Here is a 19,115-nt window from a genome sequence, read left to right as displayed (position 1 = left end):
GGGCATTTCCTCTGGTTTTTGGTTTTTCTTGTAAAGGCTGGGCTGCTCTCAGCGGGTGCGCTGCTCAGAGCAGTGTGGCCGAGTCCCCCAAGAAACGGCAGCGAGATGCTCCGTCATGTGCCCTGGTTGCTGCTGAATTCACGGAATTTTTTTTACGGAATTTTTTTTTTTTCCGGAGTTGTAAGGGACCTCTAGAGATCATCTAGTCCCACTCCCCTGCTAAAGCAGGATTGCCCAGAGCACATCACTCAGGGCTGCATCCAGGCGGGTCTTGAAAGTCTCCAGAGAAGGGGACTCCACACCCTCCCTGGGCAGCCTGTTCCAGGGCTCTGTCACCCTCGCTGTAAAGAAGTTTTTTCTCATATTTGTTCGGAACTTCCTATGTTCCAGCTTGTGCCCATTACCCCTTGTCCTGTTACTGGGAACCACTGAAAGGAGTCTGGCTCCATCCTCCTTAAACCCACCCTTTAGATACTTGTCAATATTAATAAGGTCTCCCCTCGGCCTTCTCTTCTCCAGGCTAAAGAGTCCCAGCTCTCTCAGCCTTTCCTCATAAGGGACATGCTCCAATCCCTCCATCACCTTTGTTGCCCTATGCTGGACTCTCTCCAGCAGTTCCCTGTCTTTCTTGAACTGGGGAGCCCAGAGCTGGACACAGTATTCCAGTTGTGGCCTCACCAGTGCAGAGTAGAAGAACAGGAGAATGACCTCCCTTGACCTGCTGACCACACTCTTCCCTGTGCAGCCCAGAATTCCATTGGGCACCTTGGCGACAAGGGCACATTGCTGGCTCACGGATAATTTACTGTCTACCAAGACCCCCAGATCCTTTTCTTCACAGCTGCTTTCCAGCAGGTCCACCCCTAACCTATACTGGTGCCTGACATTCTTCCTCCCCAGGTGCAGGACCCTACACTTGTCCTTGTTGAACCTCATGAGGTTCTTCTCCGCCCAGCTCCCCAGCCTGTCTAGGTCACACTGGATGGCAGCACGGCCCTCTGGGGTGTCGGCCGCCCCACCCAGTTTGGTATCATCAGCGAACTTGCTGAGCATACACTCTGTCCCCTCGTCCCGGTCGTCCATTTGATGCTGTCGGTACAGGTGTTTTTTATAAGGAATCATTCAAGTGTGGAATTGGGGTAAAGAAATGGGTGCTGAGAAAGGTTTACGCTGTCTTGGCCAGCCACGTCTCCCTGCTTTGTTTTGCTGGTATTAAATGTGCATGTTAGGGGTTGCTCGATACCTTCCCTGTGGCAGTTCAAGGTCACGGTCCCCTTGTTCAGAGCTCTGGGACAAACAGGAGCACTATCCACATAGGGTCCACGGTGGAATATGAATTCCTTCCCTCCCAGGGCTGTATGGCTAGACAAAATTCACTGGAAGGTGTTCCCTGTTGCCTGATACAACTTCTGACCTGTTCTTTGGGTCCTTGTTTAGGTGAACATCTGCCTGCCCATTTTCTTCATCCTGGCCTGCTTGTTTCTCATTGCTGTTTCCTTCTGGATGACGCCAAAGGAATGTGCGATTGGCTTTGCCATCATCTTCAGCGGGATCCCTGTTTACTTCTTCGGGGTCTGGTGGCAAAACAAGCCCAAGTGGGTTCTCCAAGGCATCTGTAAGTATAACCAGCTCTAAAAACAGCAGCTTCCCGGGGAGCGTGCTACGGCTGGTCGCACTGGCTCTCCTTCCTCCAGTGGAACCTTCCAATGTCTTGGCTCTGATCAGTTCTTCCTTAACGGTAACAAGTTTTAACCTGGTGATTACCTTATCTGCCGAGCACCCAAAACACACTCTGACTTGCAATAATTGCAAAGTTTGGGCCAAATACAATTTGTTTTTTTTTTTTATCTTGGCAAACGGGTTGTTGTTACGCAGTGGAGCATAATTCGCTGAGCACGTTGCTGCCTGTCTTCTGCCTCCTGTAAAAGCACAGGGTCAAGCCTTTTGTCAGCAGAGAATCCCTTTTTAGTGGTGTAGGAGGGGAAAAGAAGTCACAGCATTACAGTCTGAGCACAGTTGGCCTCAATTTGGCTGCTGAAAATTCGGAATTAGTCCCAATCCATCGCTTAGCCAGCGCTAACATTTCTGATCCAGTCAAAGCTCTCCTTGGCATCAAAATGCGGCAGCAGAGAAGAGGGAAGGGAAAATCCCCTGGATATTGTCTCTTACGAGGTTTATTTCTAAGGTACCCTCACATAAGGTTTTCGGACGGCTGACACGACGGCACGGTGTGTTCTGGAGGGACGGAGAGGCTGTGCTTGGCACAGGTAACCTCTGCCCGAACAACTGAATCAAGAAAGTCAATCCGTGTTGTCCAAGTAACCAAACTCTACCATCTGCCTCCCAGCTCTCGTACAACAGGCTGACCTAGAAAAGCAGACAAGAAGAAATGCCCAGCCTTAGCTGGATGCTTTTTATGAAGAAGAAAAAGGCTTTCAACAGTGCTCAGCTCTTGTTATTCTTTTTTTTTTTTTTCCTCTCTCTCTCTCACACTCACTTTTTTTTCCGAGTATTAGGCTCAGTTCCTGGAAAAGCCATTTTTGAAGCGCCTGGGTGGCAAATTACCATATTAATTGTTTTCCGCCACCAAAGGCTTCTAAGGAGAATATAGAAAATATTCTGGGAACACAGAATGATAATCCTGCAAATGCCCAGTTAGAAACATATGAACTTTAAACACAGGTGCATATTCATATATTGCAGATAATTTGATCACCTCCAACTGATCTTAGTTTGACTTTGTGCGTAGTTAGAATTACTGTTAGCTTTACCTGGCCACACCATCTTGTGATCTCCAAACACACAGCGAAGCAACGGAAAGCTGCTACCACCAAAACCAACGGGTGGAAAAATAAACTTACTTCAGTTTAGCACCTTTCCTGTACCAACCTGCGTCTGAAATGCTTCCTTTGCTCTTCACCTGCTCCGTGCAAGGCAGTGGACTCTGCCTGGTGTCCAGTATGCTGAGTTGGTTTTGTCCTGGGCCAAAATTGGAAGTAAAAGCGTAGGCTTATATTTTCTATGCCCATTCTTGCTATTGTGCCTGACTCGGTTTTGGCTGCTTGCAGTTCTGGCATCCAAACGTAGTTACCGTATCACCATGCAATTAGAAACTGGCGTCACGAAGTACCGGAGCCTCTCTCGGGGCAGTACAGCATCCCCGCTGCAGCGGCAAAGCTGCCAGCGTTACGTGTTTAAGTTCTGGGCGTGAGCAGAGAGCAGCTCGCGGCTCATTTGCTTTCAAGTCTTAAGTTGTATTTGGACTAATCGTGGTCAGAACCATGGTGGGGAGGCAAATGGGTCAGCCCTTTTGGGGCAGAATATCATGAACTGAGATCAAGGTACGGGTTGGGCTGTCTGTGTGCAATCTCTGACCTGTACTTCGCTTTCTTCCCCGTAGTCTCCGCAACAGTCCTGTGCCAGAAACTGATGGAAGTGGTTCCGCAAGAATCTTAAGCAGGAAAAAGCAGAGACATTCAGCTTGAGGAAACGCACAATATTATTTTAAGACGACACAAGGAGAAAACGCTTCTGATCCCTCGTAAATGAAACCCAAGCACTGGAACGCCCCGTCGGAGCTGCTTCGTGTCTGACACCATGCCCCGCCGCTCTGCCTTGCCTCCTCCAGCTCCTCCAGCACCACCCTTTAGCCTGGCAGATGAGAAACCCTGTGATGAGAACTTCTTGGTACGAACGTGGGCCAGGAGGAGGAATTCCTGCCGGCAGCTCCAAAGGGGTCCTGCCTGTCCGGCAGCAGCGAGTCCGCTCAGCCTTGCGTGCGTGTGTGTGTGTGTGTGTGTGTGATACTGAGGGCTGCACTTCAGCTCTGTGCAGGCTCACTTGGTTGGGGTCTGGGATCCCCCAGATGGTGGGGGATCTGCTCATGAGCCCAGTTTGAGTGTTGCCAGCCGTACAAACGTGCCTGTGTCTGGGGCTGGGACTGTCGCAGAGCCGCAGGGCGGTCCTGAGCCTGGCCCACCCGCCTTACCTGGTCAAGGGAGGGTGGTTGGGAAGCAGAGGTTGGCTGATGTTGGCTCACACGCTCACACACACACAAACTCATGCCGAAATACGTGCTGCTGGACGCGTTGGACTCTGTCCACGGGCAGTGACTTAGGTGAGACAAGGCAGAGCACAATTAGTGTCAGAGAAATGATGTGGGGAGGCCTCGTCTGACTTTCATTGCGTTCCTGACAAGAGCACTCGGGGTCCCCTGCCACTGCCTGGCTTTTAACTGTCAGATCCAAGCCATCTCCCTGCTATTGAGCCAGTCCTCCGGGATGCCCTTCACCGGGATGCTCTTCACCAGAATGCCCATCCCGCGGCCCTGTGAATTAGCACTGGGGCAGGGGCAGGCCTGAGGGGGGAGTTCCTCCTGATAAACCCAGGGAACTGCAATTAGCAGAAGGCCAAGTCCGTGGCTTGCTCACTCCATGTGTTTCTGTAGATAGGCTGTCCAGCATAGGACGAGCAACATCGTGCTCTCCAAATGGCCCTGTTTGTTGCCCTCGGTGGGATTCATGTTTGCCCCTAAACCACTTGCAAAGATAAAGTAAGGGTGGCTCGTTCCCTGGGGTCTGTGCGTCGCCTGTCACCGTGCCCTTCGTTATGCCGTGTCTCCTCTAGAACGTGCAGTGGAGATGGGACCAACTGGGTCTGGGGGTGTGGAAGGGGGCAGGTGTCCCCAGATGGCTGGAGCCTGGCTCTAATCTCGGTCTGCTGTAGATGGTCTGTTTTGCTCTGAGAAGCAGAGACTGGGGGCCTGTTCCTCCTTCGTGCAAAACTGCAGCATCAGGTTTGGCTTGGTCAGCAAGCCAACGTCCCTCACCAACATCCTCCCGCCCAGGGAGTGGTCTTTGAGCATAAACCACGATCCACACGTGAAAGCTTGTTTTGCTGTCGTGGGTGTTGCAGTCCCATCCCCTGAGCCCACCCAAACTCCCCCTACTTCCCGAGTAATCAAAGCTCTCCTCTTAGGAACACGTTGCTTCATTTGGTCAAAAGCATCACCTTGTCACACGACTGCAGTTCTTGAACAATTTGCTCATAATGCCTCTGCGCTCAAGGTGATAGTCAGTTGGAAATCAAAAGCATCTTTTTGCCACAAGTGAGCTGCTTCAGTCTCCGTTACAGATCTTTGTGCTTGTGCTTTGTGCAAATGGGTTGTTGAACTACTTTTTCTCAATATTTTCGTAAACTAAGCTGTTTGGAAGCCAGGATCCTCCAAGAGCTAATGCTTTCTGCTGGATTCTCCTCTTAGCGTAGAGTTACTCTGGATGAAGAGGCATTAAGGACACCAATGGTACTAGCTCGTGCTTTGTCTTTCTAAGAAGTTCTCTAGCAAAAAAAAGTGTGTCTGTCATAGCAGGTGGCAGCTTCTGTTCAAGTGTGTGTGACAGTGACCGTGGCTATGTCAACGAGCGTCTGCGTGCAGCTCTTTGCTATTGCTTCGCCAACCACGCGTCTTTGCTTTGAGGCCGTGCAGGAGGAATAGGTGAGACAATCATCACGCTGAAAACCTTTGCTGTCAGGTTGCTTCTTCCGTGGCAGCGCGGTGTAGAGATACCCAAGCCAGCGCAGGTGCCACTTCACACGCGTTAGTGTTGAGCTCTCCTGGAGCTAAGTTAACCTGTGGGGAGTTGCAGCTGGTTTGGGTATATCTACAGTGCAGAAGAACCCAAAGTTATGGCCAGTGCCTGGCTGTTCAGGGACCTACGTGCAATGAATTGGAGCATCTCAGATCCAGTGCCGGTGGAGACACATTTGCATAAATAAGGTCGTGAACCATAAAATCTGAACTCGATGTTTGTGAATCCTCTTCCAGCTGAAGGCTGAGATGTTTTGGCAGGGGAGTGATGGGAAATTGCTGCTTATGCTGGACCTGTACCATCAAGAGAGAACCTCGGTCCGTTACCTTCCACTTGGCCTGCAGTTTTTTGGCTGTAATGGTCTCGGGGCCAGTTTCCTGCAGGGCCTGGGTTCAACGTAGGGGCTCTTAGTGCTAATATGTACCAGCAGAATTACTTGTGATGCAAAGGAAAGGGATTTTAACTCTCAGCCAGCTCAATCCAACGTAAATTAGCACTCAAGTCCAAGCCACGGAGAGCTCAGAAATAGGTCCGCGTCTCCCAAAGGCGTGGGGGGTTGCTTGGTTTGGACACATCTTTAAATGACTTTCATCAGTGATGAAGACGATCGCTACATGATATCCTCTTGGTGAACCTTTCACACTGGTTTTAAAGAGGAGATGTCACACTGAGAAATATTTTTTTTTATTATTATTAATTAACTGATCTTAATTAAATCCTTAACTCGCTTGCTTGCCCTTGATGATTTTTCGTGATTCTTCACTTGCTGCTAAAGATCTTTCTCTTGTACTAACCTGCCGGCTCTGGCATTGATACCGTATGTTTGGTGGTGATCTCGCCAGCGTCTCCACGGCGCTGGAGGTATATGAAGAAACTGAACCAGGTACCAGCACAGAATGACAAAAATGTTGAATTTGGTCAGCCACAGCTCACATCTCAAAGTTTACCTTTCAAAAAATCTCATTTCTTTTATCCCCGATTCATTGAGCCCGATAGTTGCCCTCCACCAGAGCTTGGTGACATGGCTGTAAAAGGTTGGGTTATTTTTTTTTCCTGGAGGTTAGGGAGAGAATGAGTGAGGGGGGTAAAACTGAATTTTGTTTTATAAAGAAAACACAACTAAAGTAATTTTCACTGCAGTGGGTGAAACTGCTGCTAGCGGCATCGGCACTAAAGCTTGTAGCTCAGATCAGCAGCCAGCAGCGTCTGCCGCCCTCGGGGGCTTGTCGTGTTCAGCTGGAATTTGGTATGGAAAAAGAGAGAATACTTCCCCGTGAAAGACCTCCTTGCTGCTTCTTTTCCTCAAATGTGGAATGAGATGTGTCACGGAGGGCGTGGGGAGCAACGGAGACTCCACAGAAATTTTCTCATCGTTCCCAGCACTGGATGTGGGATTTTTCTGTTGTTTCTCTGTCTGTTTGTGCTCTTCTGAGCCCGCGCTCAGTCATGCCTGTTGTGAACCACCAAGGGACAGAAACCCTTCCCGCAAAGGACACGTACGGCCGCAGCGACTGCGAGTTTGCTTTCCTAAACAGTAGCTACAGTTAAACGAGGTACCGCGTGAATCTATTTCATATGACAGTATTTTGCAGATACAGCCAGAGCAGTTGTGTCAGTGCAATCATCGAATCATTTAGGTTGGAAAAGACCTTTAAGATCCTCGAGTCCAACCGTGGAGCCGTGGCTGCGTATTTCTGCAAGTGACGGCTGTGCCGCAGTACTCCCTCCGTCCTTGTACTGAACCCCCCTTTCAATTATCGCTCCTCTTAGCTTGTTTTAAAGTATTTAGCCTCCCAGGCAGTGAGTTGTTAGGGGTGTTCACGGAATAGCATCCCACGGGGACTGCTAAACCGTAGGGCAGGGGCGGGCAGGAGCCGGCGGGCAGGCGCTTCCTTGCCCCTTGGGTTCCTCTCTCTAAACGAGAAACCTTCTTCCCGACCGCGAGGGGAACCAGCCCTGCTCAGCCCTGCAAAATGCTCCCCGCCAAAAACAGGGGGTATTTAAGTCATCTTAGGTGGATTTTTCTTTTTTTTTTTTCCTTTTTTTTTTTTTTTAAAAATATTATTAACTTCCTGCAGTATTTGCAGTGTTTTCTATCTTGGCTGCCGTGTTCTGGTAAACACGCTTTTGTTTTTAACGGCACCCCCTGTGAAAACTGAGTTCAAAGGGACTCTGCCGCTGTTGAACAAACTTTAAAGACCCTTCGACTGGATTGAAACTCCTAAGAAGCGGCTTTGTTCTCCGAGCCCTCTCCCTGTGGGTGGCTCAGGGGAATAAACTGGGCTTCTCCGTGGGCTCGTCTGCTTGTGGGTCTGCCCCGAATGCAGAGCCCTGGAGGGGCGGCGGCGTTGCTCTTCCCCCCTGCCGCCACTTCCCAACCACGGAGAGATGGTTTGCGGTGGCAGAGTCCCGGTCCGGCTCTGGGGAATCACAGGGAAGGCTTCCTCGCAGTCTGGGAAGGAACCCGTGCCTTCAGCCGAGGCTACAGTGTTCTCGGGCTTCAATAAAAAATAAATAAAATAAAATTTAAAAAAAAACAACAACAAAACAAAAAAAAAAACAAAAGGAGGAAACAGCCAAATGTTGTCATTACGCAACACTGGCTGTTTGGGGCTGCGGGACACCAGCTTTTCCATCAACCGGTTGCACAACTCTGTTTCTAATGCCATCAAAGGGGAAGGCGATGTTGGCCATTGAGAAAGGGCTGGAACAAAGCTTCCTACTGGAGCTTGGGAAAGGGCAGCCCAGGGGCCAGACGGCTCCGGTTCCCCCCGGGGGCTCACGCTGAAGTCTGCTGGCCGGCGCCGCCACCTCGGCAGAGCCCCACGGAATGAATCGCAGCCTTGTGCCGGCACTGGGAACCCCATGAGCGTCTCCAGCCGCGGGACAGGATGGCACAGCTGGGCCCAGAGCACTTGGCTGGCGACCAGGGAGCGCGGCAGCCGGCTCCCTGCGGCGATGGGGATCTGCTCCCATGCCTCCGCCAGGGATCCTGCCCGTGCCAGGGCATCCTGCGAGACCTCGGCCTTGAGGGATGCTCAAGGGGCTCTCCATTTCTGGTGGCTTCCTGAGGAGTGACGGCCGGCCAGCCTTACGCTGGTTTTGCCTGTTCTTGAGAAGTTTCTTCCCAGTTTACACGGTCTGAACTGGAACTGGCAGCTGGGGTGGGGGTGTGCGGGATGCTGCTGGGAGTCAAAGCCAAGTGCCGTTCAGCTGCACGTAGGAAACGTGGCTTGGCTTAGGTCACCCATAAGGAACCGATGTCCAGAGGATTATTTCTTTGCTTTTAGCCCCCTGTTCCTTGCGTGAGAAGGGGTGTTGCTTCCTCCAGCTGTTGAAGTGTTAATGAGGAAAAAGAATAATATTTTTTTAGATAACTGAATTAATTTTTAAATGGCCTAAAAGAGACTTTATATCTACGCCTAAATTATTCCCACTGGGTGACGTTCATCTCGGCGCAGGGGCTCTGCGAGCGGCTCGGATGCTCTCCCAGCCAGCGGGATGTGGTGCCGCGGGGTCGGGCTGCGTATCCCGCGCTGGGATGAATTTCACACCCAGGGAAAAAAATCCTGACTTGTTCAGAGGACAGGGTGAGGTCCGCGTCCCACCTAAATCCTTGCAACGGCAGAATTCTAAGTGGTACCCGGACCTTGCGCTGGCCCGCAGAACAAAAGGAAGGTGAAATTCACTCCTAGTGAATAATCTGACTTTTCAGAGATAACTTTCGTCTAAAGTTCATATTTTTGTTGGTTTTTTTTTTAAAAAAAACACAGAAAAAATGGATCTTAACGTACAGAAGAAAATCTAGATCTGATTTACAATTTTGTTATATTTGGTTGCTTTAAAAATATTTTACTAATTTAAATGTTGCTGTAGATGACATTCTATTTATTTTAAGGGGTAAATATCTTTTAGTCTTAATACTTCTACAGTAAGCGCTGTCTATTTACAACGTTTGTGTTCCTCTCAACACAGCTACTCCACGACTGATCGAGTGCTGGTCAGCCAGTAGTAACTTAATCAAATTGCCTTGTAAAAGAAGATGTCTCCTGCAATGTATTTTTTCTAGTATTTCTTGATTCTTTTATGTCTGTGGTTAACAAATCTGTTAAATGTTTGGGTTGTTCTATGTTTTGGGTTGTTGTTTTTGTTTTGTTGGTTTTTTTTTAACAAAGAAAGCTGAATTACAACTCTCTTGTTGCTGGTCTTTGCCTCTGAAAGTTTTATTTTGCAAAAGGTTGTTGCCGTGTTTATGCCACGTCCACCAGCACCCGAGCCCTGGGGTTCCAAGTGTTCCTCTTACAGACGGATCTAGGAGCGTAGCGAAGCAACGACGGCATCCCTTCCTCTATCACCATCCTCCTTTTTAAAATTCTAGTTACCGTTTCTGGTTTTGCCTGTGTTAAAACCACGGGTGTGGGAAAGTGGGTGAGCTGTGGGCAAGAGATGGGAGCAGAAGGCGGACGTCCCAGTTCCCAGGGTGTATCTGCGTGGTGATACGGCAGAGATGCTGCTCATGCTGCTGGGAAAAGCTTGCAGCCAAAAAAAAAAATGTCTTAACAGCAGGAAGGTATCAAACTTTATATGGGGAAAGTGGATCCTCTGCTGCAATCCCTCTTCCCTGTGTCCTTCCACGCGGGAGAGATGCAGGAGCCCTGGGTAGCGGGAGGGGGATGCTCAGGCACACGGAAAGGTGGAGGTGTGAGGGTTGCTTGGGGATGTGCACTTTTGGGCGTGCAGAGGGCAGAGCTCAAGAGTTTTCCTTCCCAAAGGAGAAGATGGTGCCGAGGCTCTTCTGTTAACACAACCCCCCCGGCTCCCAAGAGGAAGAAATGGCCATGAAATGCTAATGGAGTTTAGGAAGGCTGTGAAGAAAACCCGGTAGTAAAGGGAGACTTCAGTGATGCCTGCATAGGCTGAATAGATGTCATACACAAGTTTCATACCGAATTTTAGGTGCTACAGTCAACCGACACTTGAACGATGAGAGAATTCACAAGGAAGAGGCAATTCTTGATTTACTCTTCCGGAATAAATCTTCCAGAAAGTAACACTGGAAGAGAGAAGGTGCAGTGTTACATGCTCAAGCCCAACATCCTTCCAAGACCAAACCCAACCCAGCTACCACCGTAACATTTAACTTTAAATATAAGGATGGAATAAAGGAATAATAGAATAAAAGAAACAGGGAATAAAAAAAAAAAAAAGGGAAGAAGTTAAAGGTGCAGAAATGAGAATGCAGTTAAAAGGATAATGTGTGCGATGAGACACGGAGGCTCCCCGGTACGGCATTAGAGACACTTAGTGGAGGAATTAGAGTAATCTAAAAAAAAACATCTCCAAAAGCCAGCATGGCTAAACAGCAGAATAGCCTGTGCCATTAGCGATTTAAAAGAGATCATTCAAAAAGTGACAGCTGTGGCCAAAGAAGGAAAACAGAGGAGAGAATAAGCTCTGGCAAATTAAATATAAAATCTCAATAAGACAAGTCAACAGTACATTCACAAGTGGGAGAAGGGCTGTGATGCCCGCAGGAAGCCGGCCAGAGAGGCAGAGGGCCCCACGCTGTGCTGCAAAGCGCTTTAGCAGACAGATAAGGCAGTAGCACAGAGACGAAATGAGTTATTTGCATCCATGTTTGCTACAGGCTTGCTTGGAGAAGTTCCCATGCTGGAGCCTTTCTTCACAGGGAGACGGCCCAAGGAATTGCTGCCAGATGAAGCATCGTGTTTCGGAGCAAAGCTCCAGCGGTGGGATTCAGAGGCCTTCAAGAGCTGCAAAGGGTCCCTGATCAGATTAAGTGGTACCAGCAGGTGTGTGCAACCTGCCGCACAGCGATGCCCGCGGTATGGGAGGTGGCAAACGGGATGCTGGTACAGGTACTGGCTTCAGGAGTAGCCCAGACCGGTTGCAAGAAGCTGTTGCAGAGGATAAAGGGAGCAGAGAGATGGAGAAGAGCATCCCGGGGAGAAACACGCAGCTTTCGTACAGGGAGGTCAGCCCTCCCCAGACCGCCAAGCTTCCAGTGCCCCGTAGCCTTGGTCTTCAGCAGGCTCATCTCTCACTGACCTTCCCACGGGGTTTGAAAGAAGGAATTTCAGTTTGGGAGAGACAAAACACTGGCAGAAGTAGTTAATAGTGGAGGGAGGTGGTCTGCAGAGCTTGCATGTGGATCTTTTCTTGGTTCAGGCCAGTCCAGCACACACGATCTGGAAAAAGAGATGGACGGGGGTGGCAAAATCTCCTGGAGAATGACCATTTTCAGGCTCATCAAATATAAAGTTGACTATGGCGAGGGATCTCCCGGCAGGGCAATAAAACTGCAGATGAGACAAGTGTTAGGAAGTGAGAATGAAAAAGAAAAAATCCAATGACGCTATGTAGTGTCACCCCATGTGCCTGTCCTGAGGGCTGGGCTGGTCGGGCCACCCCAGCGGGGCTGGGGGCTGCAGGGCTGTAGGAGCGGGGCCGGGAGAGCGCTCGGACTCCGTCCCACCAGCGCCGGGGGAGCGCTCAGGCGGACGGCCCGAAACAAAGGCAGGAAGTGTTTTTTCACACACGGCAGAGTTAATCACGCGCTCAGTGTCAGGGGATGTCGTTGAGACAACTTTTATGTGTGCGTTAAAGTTCAGGAGAAGCTCAGATAAAAGGGTTTGTTGTTAACTGCAGGAGCCCGGGTGCAGCCCCAGCCTCACGGAGCACTACCCTTGTGAGGCCGTGGCTGGAAGGGCAAACCTGGGAAGGGATCAGACCTCATGTTTCATAGTTTTCCCTTAAAGATCATTACTGATGTCTGCTGGAGAGGTGGTCCTTTGGCCATGTGTTGGCTCTTGGCTCGCTCCAAGTTGTCCTTTCCTTTGGTGCCGCCATGGCAGCCGTCCCTTCATCTCCAGATGAACGTCCATTCATCCATGGTGGCAGAGGAAGCCCCACGGTGGTAGAGGAAGCTTCATGCTGGGCTTTGCCCGGGAAGGACTCACTGCGTGGGAGCCACCTGTGGAGCCAGCGCGGTCCCCAGGCAGCACCAAGCTGTCTAGACCCATCTCCCCAGCTTCGGTCTTGTGGCTGCTGGTCTTTTGTCCCGACGGCTGGAGGTGGCAGTGGTGACGGGGGGGCCAGGCATGGGAACGCAGCCCTTCTGGAGGACCCACAGGCAGCGAGACTGATGTTTTTCCTCCCTTGAACCAAAACCATGACTTTTTTCTCCCCAAACGCAGGAGCGCCTCTGTGTTTGAGTGGCACGGAGACAGGCGCGGGGGTCTGCCACCAAGGAAGGGTGAGCCCTTGGAGCAGCAGATAGAAATGCCTCTGCACACTGGAGGCAAGCCCAGCAAAAAGCAATAGACCAGTTGTTTATTTGAAGATTTGTGCAAAAGATGAAAGGCACTAAATATGTTTGGGTTGGGAAGAAGCCACTAAGGGTGGGGTGTGACACGGGCTGGGAACTGCTTCAAGGCTGCAAACGTAAACGAAAGCAAGGAGCTGACGAGGAATTGTGGATAGAACCAATAAAGGGATCCTCTGAGGCAGGTAAATTAATACACCAAGAATGAGATACGGGTATGAGGAAATTTAATAAAAGGAGAATTGATGTTGACAACCTTCCTTGCAGCAAAATACACCCGACAACGAAATTGTCCCCTTAATATTGAAGCAATGGAAGTTCTGCTTGGGAGTCTTTTTTCTTTAAAAAAAAAAAGAAGTTGCTAATATTTCACTGGTTGTACAAAAGCCACGAAACAAAGGAATCTCTTGAGAACACGGCAGTCTGTCCTGATTTTGCTGGAGACCTATTTAAGGTGTCAGAGCTCAGCGACACTGGATTGAGAGAAGAGCGGGTGTTGTAGATCTTTAACAAAAGTATGCCTCCACCCCCCTGATTACCAGACCTTGAAATATAACAGAGGGATTTTTTTACAGACAACTATAAGGTGTTTTTTTTTTCCCGCATATTTACTGAATACGCGATTTTTCTGCCTATTCAGACCATCATCCCCCCCACTGGGCACGGATGGCACAGGAGATAGTGGTGTGGTTGGGGGGGGACACCTGGAGATCTGGGGTCTCCTCCAGCCAACCTCCATTGTGCCTGGCTGTGCCTCAGTTTCCCCAGCAGCGAACGATCTTGCCCACCTGCTAAGAACGGATAAAAAGCGCTGCCTGAATCAGATGGGGCAGTAAGTGCTGGAAATTCCCCTGGTCTTCATCCAAGCTGCACGACGAGAAAGAGAAACCCACATTTGGATCCCTACATCGAATTGGAGATCAGGGAAGATCAGAGAACCGGCTCCCCGGTTCAAGAGGGACGGGGAACTGCTGGAAAGGGTGCAGCGGAGGGCTACAAAGATGATTAGGGGACTGGAACACCTCTCTTATGAGGAAAGGCTGAGGGATTTGGGTCTCTTCAGTCTGGAAAAGAGACGTCTGAGGGGTGACCTTATCAACGCTTATAAATACTTAAAGGGTGGGTGTCAGGACGATGGGGCCAGGCTCTTTTCAGTGGTGCCCGGGGACAGGACAAGAGGCAATGGGCACAAACTTGAGCATAGGAAATTCCACCTAAACATGAGGAGGAACTTCTTTACCCTGAGGGTGGCAGAGCACTGGAACAGGCTGCCCAGAGAGGTGGTGGAGTCTCCAACTCTGGAGACATTCAAAACCCACCTGGACGTGTTCCTGTGTAACCTGCTCTAGGTGACCCTGCTCTGGCAGGGGGGTTGGACTAGATGATCTCCAGAGGTCCCTTCCAACCCTATGATTCTATGATTCTATGATTCTATGAAGTAAGAAATAACAGCTCCTCTTGCCTGAGCCTCTCTTTCCTCATTTAACTAACTTGTCCTTCAGACACTCTCCTTCAGGGGCCACCGTGCAGGGCAGCTTGTGCTCACGTGAAAAGCTCTGCCACCACCCTGTCCCCAAAAAGTCAGCTTGCAGGCAAGGTTTGCCGGAGCAGAGAATGTACCTGTTGCCTCGGTCTTGTTAAATACCTGCCTTGGGGAGCTCGTCCCCGGATTTGGGTTAGCTGAAAGCCCTTTCAGCACAATCCAATTACCCACCACGAGCACCGGGAGCCGTGGCAGCGATGTTGGCCGGCACAGAGCCGAGCGGCAGCCCGGTTTGGATGGAGCTGGCAAGGCGCTGAGCAAGGCAAGGATGCCGGGGAGAGGGACAGGGACTGAGACAACGGAAACAGGCAGGATGACAGATTGTGTAAGAAGAACAATTCTCTTTTTTTGCATTAAGAGCTCTTTTCAACACCTCCTTTTGGAACGGATTCCCCGCCGTCCCTTTGCAGCCAGGGCAATAAGCACTGAACTGATCCAGCTCGAGGATCCCATCCTCCTCCCCACGCTCCTCGGCACGGCTTGTCATCACTTGTCACCGTGTCCTTCAGAGCTAGACCACATCGCCGGCAGCGGCAGGGACACGCACAGGTTGCAAAGCAGCTTCGGTGGGTAGGGACGCATTTGTCCACGGCAGAGCAGACCAGCAGAAGGTCTTTATGTGTGCTCCGCACCATGTTTTCTGTCTACACGTTGTGCCAGGCTCTTTGCACAGTCCAAAGCAAGCTTTGAGCAGGGTATCATTAAAGACCTCTCCAGACTTCTGAAAATGAGGTACTGTCTGTAACGGCATCAAGTTATGAATCTCGTAGCCTTCGGAGCAGTCAACAGTATTATCACAAAAATGAGTAATAAAAATAAAAGGCACAGAGCTCTGTGCACGCTAAGTGCCATAAGCAAATTCTAAGGATGTGGCAATACGCCTGTACAAACCCAAAAAGCATAACTGCACGGTGGGAACATGAGCGTGTTCTCCACTTTGGACCAGTTTTCTGCTTTGGTCGGTGTCTGCAGGAGCCTGGCTCTGGGTGTCCGTGAGGCGATTTCTGCTCTAACTTGCCCTGGAAAATCACGGGCTCCCCCCTCTCCCCATGCAGCTCCTCACCTTGTGTAAGCGCTGCGTGCTGCAAGGGCGGGAGAGCTCATCCCTCCGAGCCTTTGGCTTTGCAGAGCTCATAAATCAGGTCTGGGCATCTCAGGTATTCGGGAGGTTTTGTGGTGTAACGAGCCGCATGGAGGTGCCGGTGCATGTTTTACCTGAGAGCAGCGTTGCTGCAAGGATTACAGATTAGTTAAAGGAAAAAAAAAAACCCAAACCACTGTCTGGAGGGAACGCGTTACCTCTGCCAGGAGAAGTGCGGGCGGCGAAGCTCCTGCTCAGTCGATAGGGACTGAAGCCCTGCAAGGATAAAGGATATGCAAAACACATTTGGGCCTGCAAGGACTTGAAATGAGGTTGCTGCTGGCCCTGGCTTACATTAAACAAAAGTCAGCGGACCAATCGCACGTAGATAATAAAAACAAGAGTACATATAATCTTTCCACATCTTGAGAAAATCAAGCTGAATGTTTTGGGGTTGTATCAACAGCAGCTGGGGGGGGGGTGGCAGTTGTAGGGCCGCGGGGGAGATCTGGTCAGCCAAAGACGTGCGAGGAGGAGCTCAGTTTGCAGACATTACTCCAAGGACTGAAAAGGATGCCCAGACTTGGCAGTCCCCCCTGTCCTGCGCCGCTGCCAGGCACTGGCAGCCGTGGAAGCTGCCTGCAAGTCGCTGGGACGTGGGCACTGCTGGGGAGAGCTGGCTGGATCAAGGGAAGAGCCACCGTATGCCTCAGGGACCCAAAGGGAACACACTTCGGTGACCGCAAGCTGCCCGACACGCTGAGCATTGCAACCTTTTCACTGTTTCACTATTTCTTGCGCGCGTGAAGTCAGCTGGTTGTTGGGATCTTGAGAGGATTTTCCAGATGTGCCGATGAACTTGCAGGGCTGGGAACGCTCGTGCCAGGCTGAGCTCCCTGCTGGGAACTGCAGTCTCCTGACGATGCCGTTGCCGCCTGCCCGCCCGTCCGCAGCGCTGCTCCTGCTAAATGGTTATTTAGCCATTTGCCAACGTTGCGTTTGCATTAGGGGAAAAAAAAAGTATAAAATACCCAGATTGACAAAGCTGCTTGAAATAGTCTTTTCAAAGAGGCCCCGGCTTTCCACAATGTAAAGAGTTTAAGCTCTCACGTGACGCGTTGGGTTGTGCAATTACTGCAGAAATCGGCGCTGGCTGCAGCCAGCCTGGGCACTGGGAGAGAGCAGGAACCTGAGAAAGCAGCCCCAAGGAAAGGTCTGGGCTGAGGAGCTGCTAATTGGACCGGCCTTCCTCAGGTAGAGAAAATAATTGCTTCAAAATAAAAATAGCAGGTCCTAGAAGAAAGCCATTTAAAGCCACAATAATCCCAGTCTCGATCAGACCCTCTGAGTAACCAAGAATGACTATTGCTGGTCACCTTTTTTCTTTAGAAGGAACATTTGGGGATGGAAAAATCCTTTTGTCACTTGTTCATATTTGTTTTCTTCATATACCACTAATATTTTCTAGAAAAAAACAGAAGTCTGGCATTACCTAGATAGAAAGCCTCAAAGCTCTCCAGCTTTTTTTTTAAATTATTATTATTATTTTCCATGTTTAATTAAAATTAATACTTTAAATTAAAACATAGAAAACTTAAGCAAAAATAGTCTGTCTTTTTTTCTAGAACCCCGTGGAGTTTCTGAGCAGGTGCTATCACTGCTGAGCAAAGGTCAAACACATTTGTCCGTTTTACTCATTAAGCCAAATTTGAGAGAACCTCCTGCACCCAAGTCAAACGAGATAAAGTCAAAAATGTTGCAAAATATTCTCTACGGGATTTTCTTCTTGCTATGTGGGTCAAATACCACCTGGATTTCTTCCCTGCCCTCAGCACAGAAAAGTAAGCCTGCAAAATGACTTTTACACCCGCCTAGTTCTGGCCATGGGCTCGCAGCCCCTTCCATGTCTGATGCAAGACCCTACCAAGGGTTGTTGCATCAGAAGAAAACGGCAGGAGCCATTTCACAGCCATTTCAAGCCATTTCGCAGTCATTTCGAGCCATTTTGCAGGGTGGGAAGGAGCCCACAGGGACAGAGCTCTGCTCAGTCTTCCCCCGAAACTGAGCAACCTGGTCTGGGGGGAGGCGTCCCTGCCTGTGGCAGGGGGCTTGGAACGAGATGATCTTTAAAGTCCCTTCCAACCCAACCCATTCTATGCTTCTGTGATTTGAAACTGGGGGCTCTGCTTCCTTCCTCGCAGGAGGCTCTTTTTTGCAGGAAAGGAGCCTTACGCTCAACCCAGCAGCCATGAGGGGGCTCAGCGTAGAGCTGTAACAGCGTCTCAGAAATGGGCCGTTTTGCTGCAGAACAAGATCCCCGGCAGAAACACAATTTACAGCAACTGTCGGTGATTTAACCACCTGCTTGTTGTGGCCTGTTCTCCGCCTGAGCGCTAGGAAAAAGGCTTCAGCCTGAGCGCTTTTGGATGCTGAAGCCAGCTCTGTTGGTTCACGCAGGGGGTTAGGCAGGGAAGGATGCTTTCATTTGATCTTCCTTGCCCTTATTAAAGGAATTCCAGCCTTTCTGTGGAGCTGCACACCTTGCTTTGTGTGCCACGCTCTCCCAGAGCACCAGTCCTGGTCCTGCTGCAAATCCTGGTGGGGCGAGTGCTGTGTTGGTGTTTCGGGGCGGTTTGCTCCAAGCATCGATGTGAGTGCTGCGAGGGTTGACCTGCTGCATCCTCACCCCCAAAACCCTGCCGGGATGGGGAGCTGCAACCAGCAACCCGCAGCGGCCACATGTTCAAACCCTCTTGGGGCTTGTGTTGGAAAGAAACCACAGACATGGGGGAAACTCCTCATCCACCTCCGAGAAAATTGCATGGAGATGAAAGGACAAGATTAATCTCAAGGCTGGTTAACTCCAGCCAGGTGTGATGGAACCAGGGCTTGGGAAGAGATGGGGAATTGGAGACAAAGAGGAAAATTGACCTGGAATGAAAAAGGGATTTTGATCCTGCATTAGATCAAAGAGCAAAAGGCACGTCGGGAAGAGCTTCCCTGCCAGCTGCATGGTTTGGTGGCGGGGCAGGCGGAGGAGCTGGCAATCCTCCCCTGTACCAATAACCCCGGAGGGGTGGCAGGAGGAATTGGGCCACAACCTTTCGGTTTGGGTTGCAGCACCTTGGGAAGTGAAGGGCTCTGAATACTGCTGTTCAAAGGCCAACCAATCCCAGCTCCCTGCACTGTGGGGGTGAAATTCCTCATGCGTTTAGACCGATGGAGTTACCACCCGGAGCTAAAGGATTTTCCCCGACTGGGTTTGGTGAGGTTCCCCTCGTGGCCTCGGGCGCAGGCAGTGCTTGGCTTGCTGCCTCTCCCCAACAAATAACCACCGGCTTGTTCAAACCCTGCTGCCCTCCAGGTGCAGTGGATAAAGGTGAGGGATTTGGTAGGAATGAGGAACACCAGCACCGGCCCATGCCTGCCTCCAACTGAGCCCTTCGCCAGGCAAGTCTGTGCCTGGGGAGAGCCGCCAGCCTCTCCTGGTAGCTGCTCTGCAGTTCAGAGCATCGCCCGTTTGCTTTGTTACCTATTTGTCCGATATGTACTGATTCC

At 50.4% G+C, this 19,115-nt stretch overlaps 1 protein-coding gene across 1 annotated transcript in view; it reads left to right on the top strand.

Annotated features, from left to right (window-relative positions):
- Positions 1 to 9,810, top strand: part of SLC7A5 (solute carrier family 7 member 5) — a 43,467-nt gene extending 33,657 nt beyond the window's left edge. Inside the window, exons 9-10 of the mRNA XM_063334795.1 lie at positions 1,438 to 1,615; positions 3,401 to 9,810. Coding sequence (XP_063190865.1) covers positions 1,438 to 1,615; positions 3,401 to 3,456 — 234 coding nt within the window. The 3' untranslated portion in view covers positions 3,457 to 9,810. The remainder of the gene's footprint in view (positions 1 to 1,437; positions 1,616 to 3,400) is intronic.
- Positions 9,811 to 19,115: the final 9,305 nt, after the last annotated feature.

This window comes from Chroicocephalus ridibundus, chromosome 4 (genome assembly GCF_963924245.1).
Source record: "Chroicocephalus ridibundus chromosome 4, bChrRid1.1, whole genome shotgun sequence".
Taxonomy (NCBI): Eukaryota; Metazoa; Chordata; class Aves; order Charadriiformes; family Laridae; genus Chroicocephalus; species Chroicocephalus ridibundus.
Note: the sequence above shows the minus strand (reverse complement) of the source record. Positions and strands in the feature narration are given on the sequence as shown.